Raw genomic sequence first — 15,357 nt, forward strand, 5'->3', positions numbered from 1 at the left:
CCGATTGAGGATATATGATAAGTAGTAGAGTTGGAGATGATCAAGAGGCTTGACCCGAGGTGAGGGGGGTGTACAAGTGAGATGGATAGGTGAAGATACTAATGAGTACGGAGATGGCAAGATCACATATGAGGGGTAGATTGGATCCCAGAAATTTTTTTTTCTTTTCGGTTTTTTTTACCCCTCGTTTTTTTTTACTCAAATTTTTAAAATTAGGATTAAAGGAACACCTGCGTCACAAGCTGGATAACTGGATAAGGTTCCCTGCCGAGTACTTTTGCCCGCCGGCGCTGCCACACGACAGAGACAGATCGAATCATGGGCCCATGGGGGACTTTACCATATTCAGGTTGCGGGGACTGTATCGTGGCCAATCAGGGTGTATCTTTATGCGCTAGTATGGTTTTCGATTCCAGTTTGGGTATGGTCTGTTCCAGCCATCAGTAATGGAAATCAGTTGGAGAGGCGGAGGACGGAGGTCTCCGTCTCTAGGCGGTATCCAAAACAGGATGTTCCTGATAGATAGTATGACCTAGATAAGTATGTTGCGTTTTGTGCGGCTAGAGATTCTTGCATCCTGCTGTACGAAGCTTCTTACTAGTTACGTAGATCCTATGCTTATTACAGGAAATCCATACTGCAATTTCAACATATTCACCCCACTTAGGCTAGTTTATAATCTTAGGAGTAGTGTTGTTTTTTCCTATTTGGTTCTATGGCGGGGTATTTGGACCCTTACACTAGGAGTCTCCATTCTTACGAGAAACGCCCCTCAGATACTGAATACTCAAGAAACTGCTAGTCATTCCGGCTCTCATAGATAAGTGATTTGTTCTACCAAAAAGAATTTTAGTCGTCTTTTGGTAACCGACTATATGCATCTTAGGGTATATATGCTGCGCTAAATGACCCAAACAAAGGAACCCCCGAAAAGTTCGTCCCCATCCTAACAACCATTCGCCTGCAAGAGTGAAGCGTTGACACTCCGTCATACAGGTGTAATTTCACCTGGTGACTCAGGCTTGATTCGGTTGACCTCAAAGCCTCCTTCGTCTTTATCTTCGCCCTTCTGAGGCCAGAGTATTTGGCGATGCACGATGGCACGCACCATCATATAGAAGACGAAGATATACATCAAGATAAGCGGAAATACCATAGCGCAGCCGATGATGGATATTGCCTTGCACGAGAAAGCCTTTCCAATTGCAAAGGTCGCCGTTATCAGTGCTGTATTTGGGAACACAAATGAGAACCATGCCATGGAAAAGACCATCCGGCCCGGTCCAATGGCAGACCAATGTGCGAAGCTTGCAATGAAGAAGAAAAATATTGCTAGCCTGAGTCATGCATTAGTACGGACCTCGTAGAATTTATCAATGTAGGTGGGCCGGTCATCCTTACCCCCATAGCCATAAGCAGGAAAAGTTAGCAACAACTTTCACAATGTCTGCAGCTAATGCACCATTGCCCATGAAATCCTCCGGGAAGCTTCTTTTGGCATGGGCGGCCATATTGACAATCCCAGACACAGTAAAGGCACTGGGACCAACCGACACGAACATACCTGGTCGGACATTTTCTCGGGGCAGCTTTTGCGACATCAGCCGGTAAATAAACGCCGAGTACACCATCAGGGATACCAAGAAGCCAACGCCTTGGATAGTGGTACCACCGATTATGATTCGCAAAGAGCGAGCAGGCTCAAGTTTGGAGCTCAGGATCCCAGCATGAGGGCCAATTATAAGCATTGGGTACGCAGGAAAGATCCAAATAGGTGTCATTTGTGCAATTGTAAATGTCTGGGTCGACCATCTACAGCGCATTAGTTGTCCTGCTTAAATTTTAGGCTCACAAGATTAATGTCAGGAGTCTTTGTACTCACAGAATGAGGTAGATAGCGGCAGAAGAGATGACTGCCAGGGCTGCGTCAATCCAAAAGAGGATTCCAACCGCATATGTGAGCCAGGGCCCTGTATGGTCGGGTCCATACTGTGAGATATTGATCAGGATCGTCCCGAAAGAGACCAGCGAAGCTGGAACAAATAAGGATTCTGTCGGGTGTAGAAAAGATGCTTTGAAAGTGTAAGGGTATAGGTAGAATCGTGTGATCAAAAGACACCAGATTAAGAGGTAGAGGAATAAGTTGGCTAGAAAGAAGATGATTCCAATGGTTTCCAAGCCGCGAAATCTATAGGGTACTATTTCATACCGGTAATCAGTACATTCACCCTATACCTATCGTAGGACAAGAACGCACTCACCAAAGTACAAAACATTTGCGATGCCTCCCGTTGCCATAGTCAGGGTGAAAAATGCCCAGGTAATGTGACGAATACGCTTCTTCCACCCAAGACCAGATGGTCTGGTTTCAGCTTCACTCTGGGGATAAGCCATGCCATCCACACCCTCGTCCCCATCTCCTTCTGACTTGCGATATGAAGAGCTGTGAATGGCGTCTAATGCCGAGGTATGGGCTTGGCTTATTATAGATCCTCTTGGGTGGAAATAAGAATCCCCGCCAGAATTTTCTGCAAGGTCATTTTGCGTATCTTCAATGGTTGGAGTTCGGTAGCCATCATCCCCTGGGCTTCTCAAGTGTCTAGGAAACAAGCGATCCGGAGTCATTGCGGGTTCTCTTCGGGTAACAATGCAGTCATGTTTGTAATTTTTGGACAAAGTCTCAGATCAGATCCTCTGCTGATCTCTATTGGGAACAGGTTCCTCGAATTGCAATTACCCTTGCTGGGTAAAGTTCTCTCAACTCAGGAATGTCGGTCTCCAGCTATATGCTTCACAACTTGATCTGAGACACATACACAAGGAGTCGGCCTGCTAGGGGCAAAAAGGTGATGACGACCACACAGATTCGCTTCCGTCTTAAAAGGAATAATTGCTTGAAAACAGGGATACAAACGTCAAAGGGAAAGGAGATAGAAAATGACGTAGAGAAAAGATCGGCCCCAGATCGACAAAGCCAGGAAAGCCCGCGCGTAAGACTGGTTTTAAACACGGTTGGAACTGAAACACATAGGGCTGGAAGACGTATATAGTAGTAGTTTGAAGTACAGCAAGGGAAACTACTAGCCACCACAGTGAGAGTTAAAAGACGAAAATAAAAGGTTTAAAAAAAAAAACAAAGGCGATTCCAGTGCGGCAGCGATCAAGATTAGACGGGGCAACTAGTTAGTAGTTATAGCTCCTCGCATGTCATCATCGCGGCACTGTTTTTCTCTGCTAACAGGAGGCCGCCGTCCACTTTGCCGGGTGTTGGCACCAATCACACAAGTGGGATCTTCCCGGTCTATGAGGAGGGAGTTTGGGGCCAAGCGGGTGAGCGCAAAGACCGTCAATAGTCAAGGCGCTTCGACACAGCTGATTCGGGGCAGATGAGTGCAACTGATTGTCTAGAATAGCCTTCTGGCACTTGGCCTGCAACCTGTGGAGAGCGCGATATCACTGCCGTAAGTCCGAGGGCGACGCATTGGGCAGGCAATGAATCTGTTGCCTCTCGGATATCGGCACGCCTCCATTTTCGTGGTGGGGAAGGCGGGAAGCGTACGTAGTGGTGTCTATCGCCGAGGTGGAAAAGCAATTTTTACTCTCTATTTAGATACAAGACGGGGCCGGGAAAGCTTGGTACCAACTATGTACCACTAAATCATAACATCGAGTCTTTGTCGCCCAATTATTGCCTGCATAGCACTGACAAATATTCTCATCTTCATCAATCTTGGGGCGGATAAGAGTAATGCCATTCGTTGCGTTGCGTTGCAAGAGTGCCGACTCCCTAAACCCTCTGCAAGTGAGTATATGAACAGTTAGTGACTGCGCAGCTACATAGCCCAGCCTTTTTTTGTTTTTCTAATGCCTTAAGTCTATCATATTTTTTCGTTCTCAGTTTTTTCCTATCTGTATCCTGGCATGGGATAGGATGGATAGTTATAAACTCAAGCCTGCAGGTACACCTCACCTTGCATATGCCACTTACTACGTGGATATACCTGCGCGAGGCTGAATCTCAGATCCAGATCTAGTATGGACACATAATTCTAGAAGCCCATCACTATTTTTTCCACGGTCAAGTGCATAGTACATCTTCGCAAGTACTATATTTCCCTACTCAGGAGCCTGCCGGAACATTTTATGCCCAAGTCAACATCTTCAATAGCGGCGCTTCTAGGATACATTTGATTATCAGTAAGTACACATAACCAGCTTGAGCTCCCAAGTGTTGTCGTGTATGCCATACGAGGCATGAGTGAGAAACTGTGGATGTCTGGGTATACAGTAAGTGCCGTGCCAAATGTAAGTATTCAGTTTTGGAATTTATGTCTTATGCATGAACGGGAAGCTACAGCATCTCCTCTGTAGGGAGTAAATACCATCAAAAATGCTAACATATACTAGTACGGTACAGACTGCTCTTATCCTATAATTGTAGCAGCAGCCACGTATTATATACACTGCTTCATATCGGTTGGTTCTAGCTCCTAGTGCTTGCCTGGTTCCCTGCAGGCCAACTGGGAGTTTGATAACAGGGGCCTGGGCCACCATTACTGTACTATCCGGATCAATTGCGTGCATTTGGAAAAGGCCACAGATTCATATGGGGAGGCCATGAAGGCTTTCCCACTGGCATATTGATACTCTCTATTGTGTTTAGACTTGCGTTGTTAGCTGCAACTAAGTAAAATACCAAGGGAAGGTTAGACAAGCGGGCTTCGGCAGGACTGAAACACCGATCGTCGTTGATATCACCTACCGGTTGTATTAGTCACATAAATGTGTTCAATTATCCATCCCTCGAATAATCTTAGTAAAACGGCCAAATATACAACATGCTAATTAAAATAGAATGATGCTGGAAGGCTGAGCAGCTGGCAGCATGTGTCGGGAGTAAGGTAAATGTAATGTATGTTTCCTTTTGCATGTGGTAACTTTACCGAGGTTCTGCATCTGAACTAGTGTGATCGGCAGGGTAGGTACATAGATAGCAGAAAGCCTCGGAGAAGGACCTCCAACTTTAGCCTGATTTTGTGACAGATCATTAGGATACATCAGATCCCGCACCTTCTACAGCCATTCTCCATCGGCCCCGCTTTAAAGCACAATGGGAGGAACCGAAGACGGACGGAAGTCTGTGCTGATTACAGGGTAGGTGTTTTACGTGATCATCATCATAATCATCCTTCCCTTGATTACCCGTTGACATGTTACTTATGCTGCCTAATTATGCAGATGCTCTCCTGGCGGTATTGGGAACTCTATGGCCCGTGAGTTCCATCGGAATGGCCTGCGTGTGTTCGCTACCGCCCGTGATGCAAAGACAATCGAGGATCTAGCGTCTATCGGAATTGAGACTTTGAGTCTTACTGTGGACGACGAGGAAAGCGTCCGACGATGCTTCGCAGAAGTGAAAGGGAAGCTTGGGGAGAAAGGGCTGGATTATCTTGTCAACAATGCGTAAGTAGTTATCTTTCAGTCGGTAACGTATCATGAGCTGATATAGTCGCCAGTGGCCGGAGTACGTCTTATTTTTTGATGTTTTCGTCGACCCTTTCTTATGCATTACAGATTATACTGTGCCGGCTATGGAGGCAGAGCTCTCCGAAATCCGTGACACGTTCGAAACGAACTTTGTCGCGGTTGTACACATTTGCCAGACATTCCTACCGCTACTCATGAAGGCTAAGGGAACTATTGTACAGATTGGTTCTGTTGCTGGGGTGGGTGTGCTCAGAGGAAAGCTTGAGGGGAAGCTACTTGTGCTGATATTGGTCCAGGTTGTTCCTTACGTATTCGGGTCCGTATACAACGCCTCAAAGGCTGCTGTGCACTCGTTTAGCGATGCCTTGCGCGTGGAACTAGCTCCGTTCGGGTATGTTACTTCAATAGCCCCCTCCGCCTGAAACCAATTGATTGACATGGGAATATCTAGTGTGCACGTCACTACCGTCATTACCGGGGGTGTGCAATCTCGCATCGCCCGTGTCAAGCGTACTCTGGTTCCCGGCTCAATCTATGCACCAATTGAGGACGAATATAACCGACGGGTGGTACATAGCCAGGCTGGGGCCATGCCAAACGAAGCGTACGCTCGCAGCGTGGTCACACAGGTCCTCTATGGATCTGCACCATGGCGCTGGATTTGGCCCTGGGCGCAAGGTCGGAAGAGCTGGATCTGGGAAGGTAACAGAAGCTGGTTGATCTGGCTGCTTATGGGGGGATGGGCTTGGAATGGCCTGTCTGGGAAGATTGTGACAAGGATGTTCAAACTCAACAGACTCAGAAGAGCGGCTGGAAAATGAAACAGGAGAGGACGGCATGATGGCCGGTAAATCTGGTTTACTGGACGGGGCTCTCGTCGATCCTTCGGGTCTTTCGTTCCAAATGTAATATTAGCTTTCCAAAACACAGCGTTCTTTGGTTAAGATGTTATCTTCTCTGCTTGAGCCGGTTGTGTGACAATAGTAGATCGGTTTCTCCGACATTGCAGGCAATAAGTGGTGCACGCCGACACTGTAAGACCGTTTAAACCATTTGCCGTATGCCCCCGGGCTGGGAGGAGAAGCCGGCGGATTCAGGGTTCGGGTTCGGGGCGAGGCGCCAGTAGAAGAACTAACTGCCCGAGAGCATAGTAACTGGGCCAAGATATCATGGTTTTAGCTGCATATATATTCCTCACTGATATTGCCTAACGGGTTCAAATCCATGCTGACCGGCCCAGATAGGCCATCGACGAGCTTCAGACCCGAAAGGGTCAAGCCTAGGATCAACCAGGCGAGAGATGGCTCCGTTCCGTGATATTCGCGTCGGGAACTGTGCTACTTAATCATCCCGAGGCGCACGCTGGTTGGCCCGTCAGGTGACTGCCGATGGCTACTCCCAAGGCAATTATCATCCCGAGAAGCGCAGCCGCGAAAAAGAAAGCTGTTCTCCCATCAACACCCCAAATACCTCCCCCATCTTCTCCCGCATAACCTCACGTCGGAGGATTCTCTTGTTCTTGTCACTCCCCTCTCCCCGACAAGACTTTTTTGATACCTCTCCTCTCCTTTCATCTAAATATCTCAGTCACCATGTTTAAGCTTGCCCGCAGCAAACCGGTTACGGCAGCTTTGAGGGCTGCGACGGTAAGCATCCCTGGGCCCCGTTGCCCTTCACTCCTGTTAAATCTCCTAAAGGCGGATCGGCGTGCTAACATCACCGTTGTTGACAGGAGTCTTCCGTTCAGTCCCGTGTTGCTCAGCAACAGAGAAACCTGTCGATTCACGAATACCTGTCTGCGAACCTGCTCAAGTCGGTGCGTCGGGCATCCAAAAATCTCTTGTAAAACTTCGCCTTGCAACCTTCACTAATACGATACTACAGTATGGCATCGGCATGCCCAAGGGTGAAGTCGCCCGCTCCGCGGAGGAGGCTGAGGCCGTTGCCAAGTCCCTCGGTACGTTTTTGTGATCCGCCATCCAACCCCAAAGTTCGCGACGGCTACTAAGACGAGGACGTTTAGGTAATGACGACATGGTCATCAAGGCCCAGGTTCTTGCTGGTGGTCGTGGTAAGGGTACTTTCGACAATGGCCTTAAGGGTGGTGTGCGCGTGATCTACTCGTGAGTGTGACCCGCGTTATTCCGAGTCTTCGCTTGCGCTGACATGTATAAAATTTTAGGCCTACCGAGGCCAAGATGTTCGCTAGCCAGATGATCGGACAGAAGCTCATCACCAAGCAGACTGGCGCTGCTGGTCGTCTTTGCAATTCTGTCTACATCTGTGAGCGCAAGTTTGCTCGCCGCGAGTTCTACCTTGCTGTCCTCATGGACCGCGCCTCTCAGAGCCCCGTCATTGTCGCCTCGTCGCAAGGTGGTATGGACATTGAGGCCGTCGCTAAGGAGAACCCTGAGGCCATCATCACCACTCCCATTGACATCAAGGTCGGTGTGACCGATGCCATTGCTCACAAGATCGTCACCGAGCTCGGCTTCTCCGAGCAGTGCGTCGAGGAGGCCAAGGACACCATCCAGAAGCTCTACAAGGTCTTCATGGAGAAGGATGCTACCCAGATTGAGATCAACCCTCTGTCTGAGACCTCCGACCACAAGGTCATGGCCATGGATGCCAAGCTTGGCTTCGATGACAACGCCGAATTCCGCCAGAAGGAGGTCTTCTCCTGGAGAGACACCACTCAGGAAGATGCCGATGAGGTCAAGGCCGCTGAGTAAGATCCTCCTGGTCCTTGCATCTATACAACGCTCGAAAGCATTCTAATCTACGGCATAGGCACGGTCTGAACTTCATCAAGCTTGACGGTGACATTGGATGCCTGGGTATGGATCCATCGAAATCGACTGATATGGTTTATGCTAACGGTCACCATAGTTAACGGTGCTGGTCTTGCCATGGCCACCATGGATATCATCAAGCTTAACGGCGGTGCCCCCGCCAACTTCCTCGATGTCGGTGGTGGTGCCACCCCTGCCGCCATCAAGTCCGCTTTCGAGCTCATCACCAGCGACCCCAAGGTGACTGCTATCTTCGTCAACATCTTCGGTGGTATCGTTCGCTGCGATGCTATCGCCCAGGGTTTGATCAACGTCGTGCAGGAGATGGGTCTGCGCACTCCCATCGTTGCCCGTCTGCAGGGTACCAACATGGAGCAGGCTCACAAGCTGGTATGTTCTTACCGTCTATGCGAACCAGCATAATGAAATCCACGCGAACACAAGTTAACTGACGTGAATTGCAGATCAACGAGTCTGGCCTCAAGATCTTCTCCATTGAGGATCTCCAGAGCGCTGCTGAGAAGTCTGTTCAGTTCTCCAAGGTCGTCAAGATGGCCCGCGAGATCGACGTTGGCGTTGAGTTCACTCTTGGTATCTAATCTCCGAGTCGGATTTGGATTTATAGATGCGTCACCTTGTCTACTGCTCCACTGTCTCTTGTACTCTTTCTATTTTCCTTTTTTTTTCTTCTCTTACTTCCCTCTTGCTTTCCCCCACTCCCATGGCCAGGGATTCAGAAGGTTCACGTGTGTTCGATAGTGCGGCGAGATGCGGAGCAATAGGCCGACGGTTGGTGACCATAGGCTTCGTTGACGATGCTAACGCACTCCTGCTGCTTAGAACATGATCGGTCATAGGGGTTATCACAAACGAGTTGCTATAATGGTGAAATGAGACGGATTCAGGCGAAGAGAGCACGAGGGGTATCCTTATAGAGAGCATTTGATGGTCCTGTATATCGTCCATTTCTAGGTTCATTTTCTTATGTTAAATGTATTTTCCCTTTTCATGCCCACTTTTTGGTGTTGCCGGGTGATATTACCCTTCATGCTGCTAGAAGCGCCAGATTGACAGACTCTGGAGGTTGTGTGTCTTTAAACCGCCACACTTTCACATCGGTCTCGTGGACCAGGAGAACAAAGTCGCGATCGCCGTAGAGAGTGAACATGTTCGCATACGTATAGATGGCATTCGAGGCTTCTCGAGGCAACCCGAGACTCATGGATTCAGCCGGGCGATGAGGGATGCGGGAGGCTGGACTGGAGATCCAAATGGCCGGTTTCCCCCTATCACTCTTTACGTAGTAGAGAAGATCACTATCCAGCGCGGTCTTGCAAAAGGGAAAATAAGGTGTGCCTTCTTCCTGGGGCAGTGTGTGCACGTGAATCTGGTCCCGCTGCGGGTCATAGGAGACTACAAGAACATAGTGAAGGGTGGTCGTTGTCGTCGTCGCCGACAGCGCACTGGGTTGAGGCGGCGGGGTGCAGTTAAAGACGGCTAAGTTGTTTGTAGAGCTGTCTGATATGTCGGCAATAGTCCAGCCAGGCTGAATAGGGAACGGTAAATGTAATGTATAGGAGGGTAGTGGACTGGTGGTGCGTCCGTGATCATCGAAGGTGTGTTTTACGACACGTAGTCTGTCCCAGGGCGAATGGTGGGGGTTCGTGGGATCATCTCCTCTTTCGAGGAGGAGAGTGGTCACACTGTTGGTGGTGGGTTGCAGGCCTATCAATGCCAGATGGGGTGCTATTTGGATGGTACGAGCAGTTCGCGAGCTCATGTCCCAGTAATAGATCTTGGACTCCTCGTCACCAGCTGCAGAATGGTTGATGAAACTCAGAGCAACCTTGAGACCAGTAACAACGAAGGCCCGAAAGCTGAAAGCGGGGATGCGAAACGAGGCGTGTTCTTCCGTTTCAAGGTTCCAGGCGTGGCAGTATCTAGACTCGGGATGAGCTGGGTGTCTAATATGTTCCTTTCTCGACGCAGCCGTGACAAGTTGTGGTGGTGTGAGTATTATGTGTACTTACGCACGCGCGCTGATCGCAACCACCATGGAATCGGAGAGACGCAAATCCCAGAACGAATCTCGATTCTCCGTGCAAAAACGCTGGGTGGAGCGCTTGCAGAGATCGTGCACGACGACATGGGTGCCGTTATCTAGCCAAGCACACCTTCCACTGGCGTAATCCAAGCATTCAAGCTTCGAGCCATCTGTTGGGAAGAGGTTGGGGGCCTGGAGATTGCAAATGGGTAGGCCACGCTCCAGACGGATTCTATACTTGGCATACTGGGTGAAGTGATTAGTTAGGACATGTGCTGCTGCGCCCACATGCCCTGTGTATTGTTGGTATACAGCACCCTGGATCAGTTCCGAGGACAGTAGCTGGAGCCACTTTCTAGAGACCTGGTGGAATGTGGCTTGAACTCAGTCTCACGGGTTATAAGGGTGGCAGGTCATTTTTTTTCCCCAAGACCACGAAGGATGGGAACATACCCTTTGAAGGATAAAGAGGTCAGAAAGGTCAAGATACTGAGCGATTTGGACTGCGATTTCTGGAGGCGATTCCGCTAGAATATCTTTTTGAAAGGAGCGCTGGTTGATGCGCTTTTGTACATCGCGCCATTCATGGGGGTTCAGTAGGTCTAAAATGCGATGATACCTGTCGGGGGACTGCATGAGCTAAAAGCTAGCATCGGGGTTTTATCTGGGAGGGGGGGGAGAAGGAAGGAGGGGAAAAGGAAGATCATCGATGGATGGATGGATGGATGGATGGATGGATGGTCATACGCATCGTGTCGAGCTGAGTTCGTATTCAGATGGGTGAAGAGGGTGATGATTTGCTGTATAGGAGCGGCATCGGCGGCCATGGCTGACAGCCAGTCGACGCTATTATAAGACGAGGTCTCAAATTCTCAGCTACGAGGGGGGAAAGAAAGAAAGGTCGATAGGTGGATAGTAGTATTTAGGATGGTTTGGATGGCCTGGTGGATGGTACTAAAAGGAAGGGGAAAAGCGATAAGTAGTAAAGGCGAGCCGTCCTGCAGGGTCTAGAGCTGCTCAGGCAGGCAGACACTCTTCCCATCTTCACTCTGCACGAAGACTTTGTAGCTACTTACTGAGATACTGTATACTTTTTTAGTGTATCGAGTATTAAGAGAAGAGGAAGGAATTTCCTGTCTGATCTGCTCACAGCTCTCCACTTTCTCGCATACTCATTACTTATTTCTTGAGAATTTGACAAAAGTACCCAGCTACAAGCACCAACAACCATTAGTGAGCGCGGTCACTGCATTCTTGATCCATCCACTAATAAATACTATGCAACTATGCGAAGACGACCTTAGATATTTTAGCCTCGTTCCCTTATTTTATTTTATTTTATTTTTATTTTTTACTTTTTATTTGTTTTCCTCTCCTTCTCCCCCTCCTCCTCCTTCTTCTTCTTACAGACTTTGGGAAGGCTTACGTCGATCGGAAAGTGACGAGGGGGGAAGAAGTTAAGCAAGCAGCAAGCGAGAAACAGGAAAAGCTGGGTCATCGATCTACGGCGCAGCCCCAGCAGGCTGATCGGAAGGCGAAAACCCAAAAGCAACTGAAGAAGGGAACAGAGGTTAGATTTTGGGGGTGGATGGACCAATGGAGAGCACGGCGATGCTTCGGGAAGCGGAGACACTTTTTATTTTTTTTGACTGGCGATGATCCTCAAGTTCAGTCTGGCCCAGACTCTTGGGGGCTCGTCGTTCGAGAATCATCAGCAGCCAGAATTGAATCCATTCCATCCCATCCCATCCTGCAATTTTACTACTACTACTACTACTACTACTACTACTTCTCCTATTACTACTAACTTGACAGAACTAGACTGGACTATTCAGTTACTCATTCATTCTTTCCTTTCTTCTTGTTATTCCTGCTCCTTTTCCCCCTCTCCACCTCCAGTATCTTCTTCTCCCAATCCATTCCCATTTCTTATCTTCCAACACATCCACTTCTACTCCTACTACCACTTACTCACTTTTTGGGGGTGCTGCTGGTTGCTTGTTCTTGCGGGAATAAGAAAATCATAAAAAGAAAACTGGCAGCTTCCCTCATCTATTGATTCTTATACTTATTATCCTTCAATATTCTGTTTCTTTCGACTTCCCTATTATTATTCAACAATTTCCCCATCATTAATCTAACTATTATATTATTTTTCTACGTTATTTTTGATTAATTGCATTATTCCTCTTCATAAATTTCTCTCACCCTGAAGAAACTCGGTCTTGGCCTACTTCTTTAAGACTTAAAAAAGTAAAGGGCAGAAAAGGAATTAAGTACTTTTTTTTTACTTTACGCGAATCCCGTCGTCTACTCTTTTCGTCTGTCTGTCTCTGCCTCGCCTTCTTTTCTCTCTCTTCTCTCCGTCTGCTGCGGCTCCCTCCTCGGCCGCCCCGTTCTTCATTCCTTTTCTTTTCCCTCCTCCTCCTCTTCTTTCTTTCCCCCCCTCCCTCACTCCCTCCCTCCTCCTCCTCTTGCTCCTGCTCCTCCTTCCCTCCCCTCCCCCCCCTGGTTCCGCCGCGCGAGATGAGCGGTCTCGCCGATCCCCCGTCCAGAAGTCCGCTTATCCTCACTGCTATCGATGCGCCCGGCAAAACCCGCAAGATTCCTGTCCTTGCCTCCTCTGTTCCTCCCTCCAGCCAGTCCACCGGTGACCCCATGGAGGTTACTCCTCCTGCCTCGGGTGCCGCGCCCCCCATTCATAGCAGTCCCGATAGCGATCGGGCGGGCGCAAACAACACCACCGCCACCTCCAATGGCTCTACTGAACCTTCCAATGTGAATCACCATGCCGCTCCCACTCAAGCCATCGGTGCGGCTGCTGCTGCTCAGCAGCCCAAGGTCGTTCAGACGGCCTTTATCCACAAGCTCTACAAGTACGTCAGAGGCTGTTTGTCGTCCATTCTTGCGTCTCGTTACCTTTTTTTTTTTTCGAATTTCTCCCCGTTCCCCTTACCCTTCTCGGTAACGGACTCAAGCTGACAACCCTGATTAGTATGCTAGAAGATCCCAGTATTCAACACCTCATCTCATGGTCGAGTACGAATGACAGCTTCGTCATGTCCCCGACTTCCGAATTCTCCAAAGTCCTGGCGTTAGTCTTCCCCTATCGCAGCCTATCGCGCGCTCTGCGGGAGCTAGCTGCTAACGAACAGCCTAGTCAATACTTCAAACACACCAACATTTCGTCCTTCGTCAGGCAGCTGAATATGTACGGATTTCATAAAGGTATGCGGGCTGAGACAGCAAATGCATTGCCCCGACCGTTATTGATATACATGGATCCCAGTGAGCGATGTATTCCACACCGGTTCGCCAGACTCCGCTCTGTGGGAGTTTAAACATGGGAATGGCAACTTCAAGCGCGGAGATCTCGTGGGTTTGCGAGAGATCAAGCGGCGCGCATCCCGTCATGCATTGATTCATCGCGACTCGTTTCCTGGTCACAAGGCCGCCGCCTCCCAGCCCGGCACCCCCGCTGAGCCAGTTCCCGATGTCACCGAGTCCCGCTTGATGAACCTGGAGCACTCCATGTATGACTTGCATGCTCGTTTAAGGAACGCCGAAGAAGGAAATGCGACCCTCAATGCGAGATGTCAATCCATGGCCGAGAGCTTAACCAGGTGTTATCACGTAAGTTGACAGCCCTCCAATGCGTTTGCGACGTTCTAGTGATTTCGTTTGCTGATTCTTCCCGTAAATCCAGTGGACTCACTCCATCTCACGGTTCCTCCAAGGCATGATCCCCGATCGCGAGAGCCTTCTGTATCGAGACGGTGAGGACCATCCATCCTCTATTGATGGCCCTAAATACATGATAAACTAACTTGGAGTAGTGGCAACCATGCAGGCGGAATTGGAGAAGCATCTTGAGGCTGTGCGGGCCCTGGAGCATCCTCCAGACCCGTACTTGGCTGTCCGACAACCTTACGTCACCGGCATTTCTGGCGATGCAGGTCCGCCGCTGTCGCCGCGCCAAATGCCCCCAGAAGAGAGTCGCCGCCCATCGATGCTGGACCCCTCGAGGGCCGGTATGATTCGACCCCCTGTTCCGCCTCATCTGGCCGTCTCTCCACGGCGATACGGGTCAATCGGCACCGGAAATTCTTCCCCTAGCTACAATCGTTCGCAAGTGCCAACGGTCGTCACTCCGCAGCAACCAATGCCTCATCCTCTTTCCTCCGTTTCCTCCCCGCCTGGGCCTAATCTTGCGCGTCGGCACACTTCGGCGGACATCAGACAGCATGGCTGGCCGCCAACGGGAGTGTCGCCGTTCCCTACCGCCCATCCACCGCCTCAGCCGGCGAACCCCTGGTCTCCGTCTCGACACCGCACTCCGACGTCAAGTGAACAGTCAGTCCGAGATGTGTTGGCCCAGTATGAAATGGGGGCGCCGCGGCGTCTGCAGGAAACTCGACACCCCACCCCCCCGTTGCACCCCGATCAGAACCCCCCGACCGACAACGGCTGGTCCTTAGGACCTAGATTTCCTCGACATGAATCGTCCTTGCCAGCAACTCGACGTTCTAGCATGGCCAGCAATGTTCATTCGCTCCTAAACCCGGCTGACACTGCGGAACGGCCGGACGAAGACCAACACGCCATGGCTGACGATCGAAAACGGAAGCGATTGGAATAAATCCAACTTCGTCATTTTTACTTGCTGCATTCATATCCTTGATCCGGGGATTCTCGCAGGAGCATTGCTTGGTGCTGATATTCGGGACCCTACCGGAATCGGAGCTGTAGATTTCTTGTTCTTCGGGGCGCACGTTTTTTTTATATTTGGAAAGGGGTAAAGGAAAAGCATATCACCAGGAGAAACTCACGCTCAGCCCTTCATTTCTGGACTGGTACTGCATCTTGTGGAGTATTGCCCATCTGTACTTTCTGTGTTTATCTTCTTTTTGGGTGGGAACATCTACTGTACAATTGATACAACATACATGGATTCCAGCATGTTGGAACCCATGCTTACCGGGCATGGTTTGGATGGCACTAATTTGTTTTTCTATATTTCTTGGACAGCATTGC

The 15,357-nt window shown here is 49.5% G+C and overlaps 5 protein-coding genes across 5 annotated transcripts; 3 read left to right on the forward strand and 2 right to left on the reverse strand.

The window, feature by feature from the left end:
* Window positions 1–988: 988 nt before the first annotated feature.
* On the reverse strand, window positions 989–2,394 carry An14g00290 (uncharacterized protein; the record flags this gene model as incomplete). The annotated part of the gene is made up of 4 exons (XM_001400621.3): window positions 989–1,337; window positions 1,402–1,812; window positions 1,883–2,198; window positions 2,262–2,394. 4 exons carry the CDS (start codon window positions 2,392–2,394, stop codon window positions 989–991), a joined length of 1,209 nt encoding a protein of 402 aa, XP_001400658.3.
* A 2,716-nt stretch (window positions 2,395–5,110) lies between these two features.
* On the forward strand, window positions 5,111–6,396 carry An14g00300 (uncharacterized protein; the record flags this gene model as incomplete). The annotated part of the gene is made up of 7 exons (XM_059744014.1): window positions 5,111–5,154; window positions 5,239–5,463; window positions 5,517–5,524; window positions 5,575–5,726; window positions 5,784–5,878; window positions 5,939–6,189; window positions 6,284–6,396. 7 exons carry the CDS (start codon window positions 5,111–5,113, stop codon window positions 6,394–6,396), a joined length of 888 nt encoding a protein of 295 aa, XP_059602227.1.
* A 683-nt stretch (window positions 6,397–7,079) lies between these two features.
* Window positions 7,080–8,878, forward strand: An14g00310 (uncharacterized protein; the record flags this gene model as incomplete). Its single annotated transcript, XM_001400623.3, has 8 exons — window positions 7,080–7,133; window positions 7,220–7,303; window positions 7,372–7,444; window positions 7,511–7,610; window positions 7,670–8,215; window positions 8,278–8,324; window positions 8,377–8,669; window positions 8,744–8,878. 8 exons carry the CDS (start codon window positions 7,080–7,082, stop codon window positions 8,876–8,878), a joined length of 1,332 nt encoding a protein of 443 aa, XP_001400660.1.
* Window positions 8,879–9,324: 446 nt separating this feature from the next.
* An14g00320 (hypothetical protein) lies at window positions 9,325–11,150 on the reverse strand (the record flags this gene model as incomplete). Its single annotated transcript, XM_059744015.1, has 4 exons — window positions 9,325–10,243; window positions 10,310–10,665; window positions 10,777–10,942; window positions 11,071–11,150. The coding sequence occupies 4 exons, from the start codon at window positions 11,148–11,150 to the stop codon at window positions 9,325–9,327; spliced, it is 1,521 nt and encodes a 506-aa protein (XP_059602228.1).
* Window positions 11,151–12,849: 1,699 nt separating this feature from the next.
* Window positions 12,850–14,962, forward strand: An14g00330 (uncharacterized protein; the record flags this gene model as incomplete). The annotated part of the gene is made up of 6 exons (XM_001400625.3): window positions 12,850–13,199; window positions 13,319–13,417; window positions 13,484–13,551; window positions 13,613–13,956; window positions 14,030–14,099; window positions 14,160–14,962. The coding sequence occupies 6 exons, from the start codon at window positions 12,850–12,852 to the stop codon at window positions 14,960–14,962; spliced, it is 1,734 nt and encodes a 577-aa protein (XP_001400662.1).
* Between the last annotated feature and the right edge of the window lie 395 nt (window positions 14,963–15,357).

Source organism: Aspergillus niger (genome assembly GCF_000002855.4).
Source record: "Aspergillus niger supercontig An14".
Lineage (NCBI taxonomy): Eukaryota > Fungi > Ascomycota > Eurotiomycetes > Eurotiales > Aspergillaceae > Aspergillus > Aspergillus niger.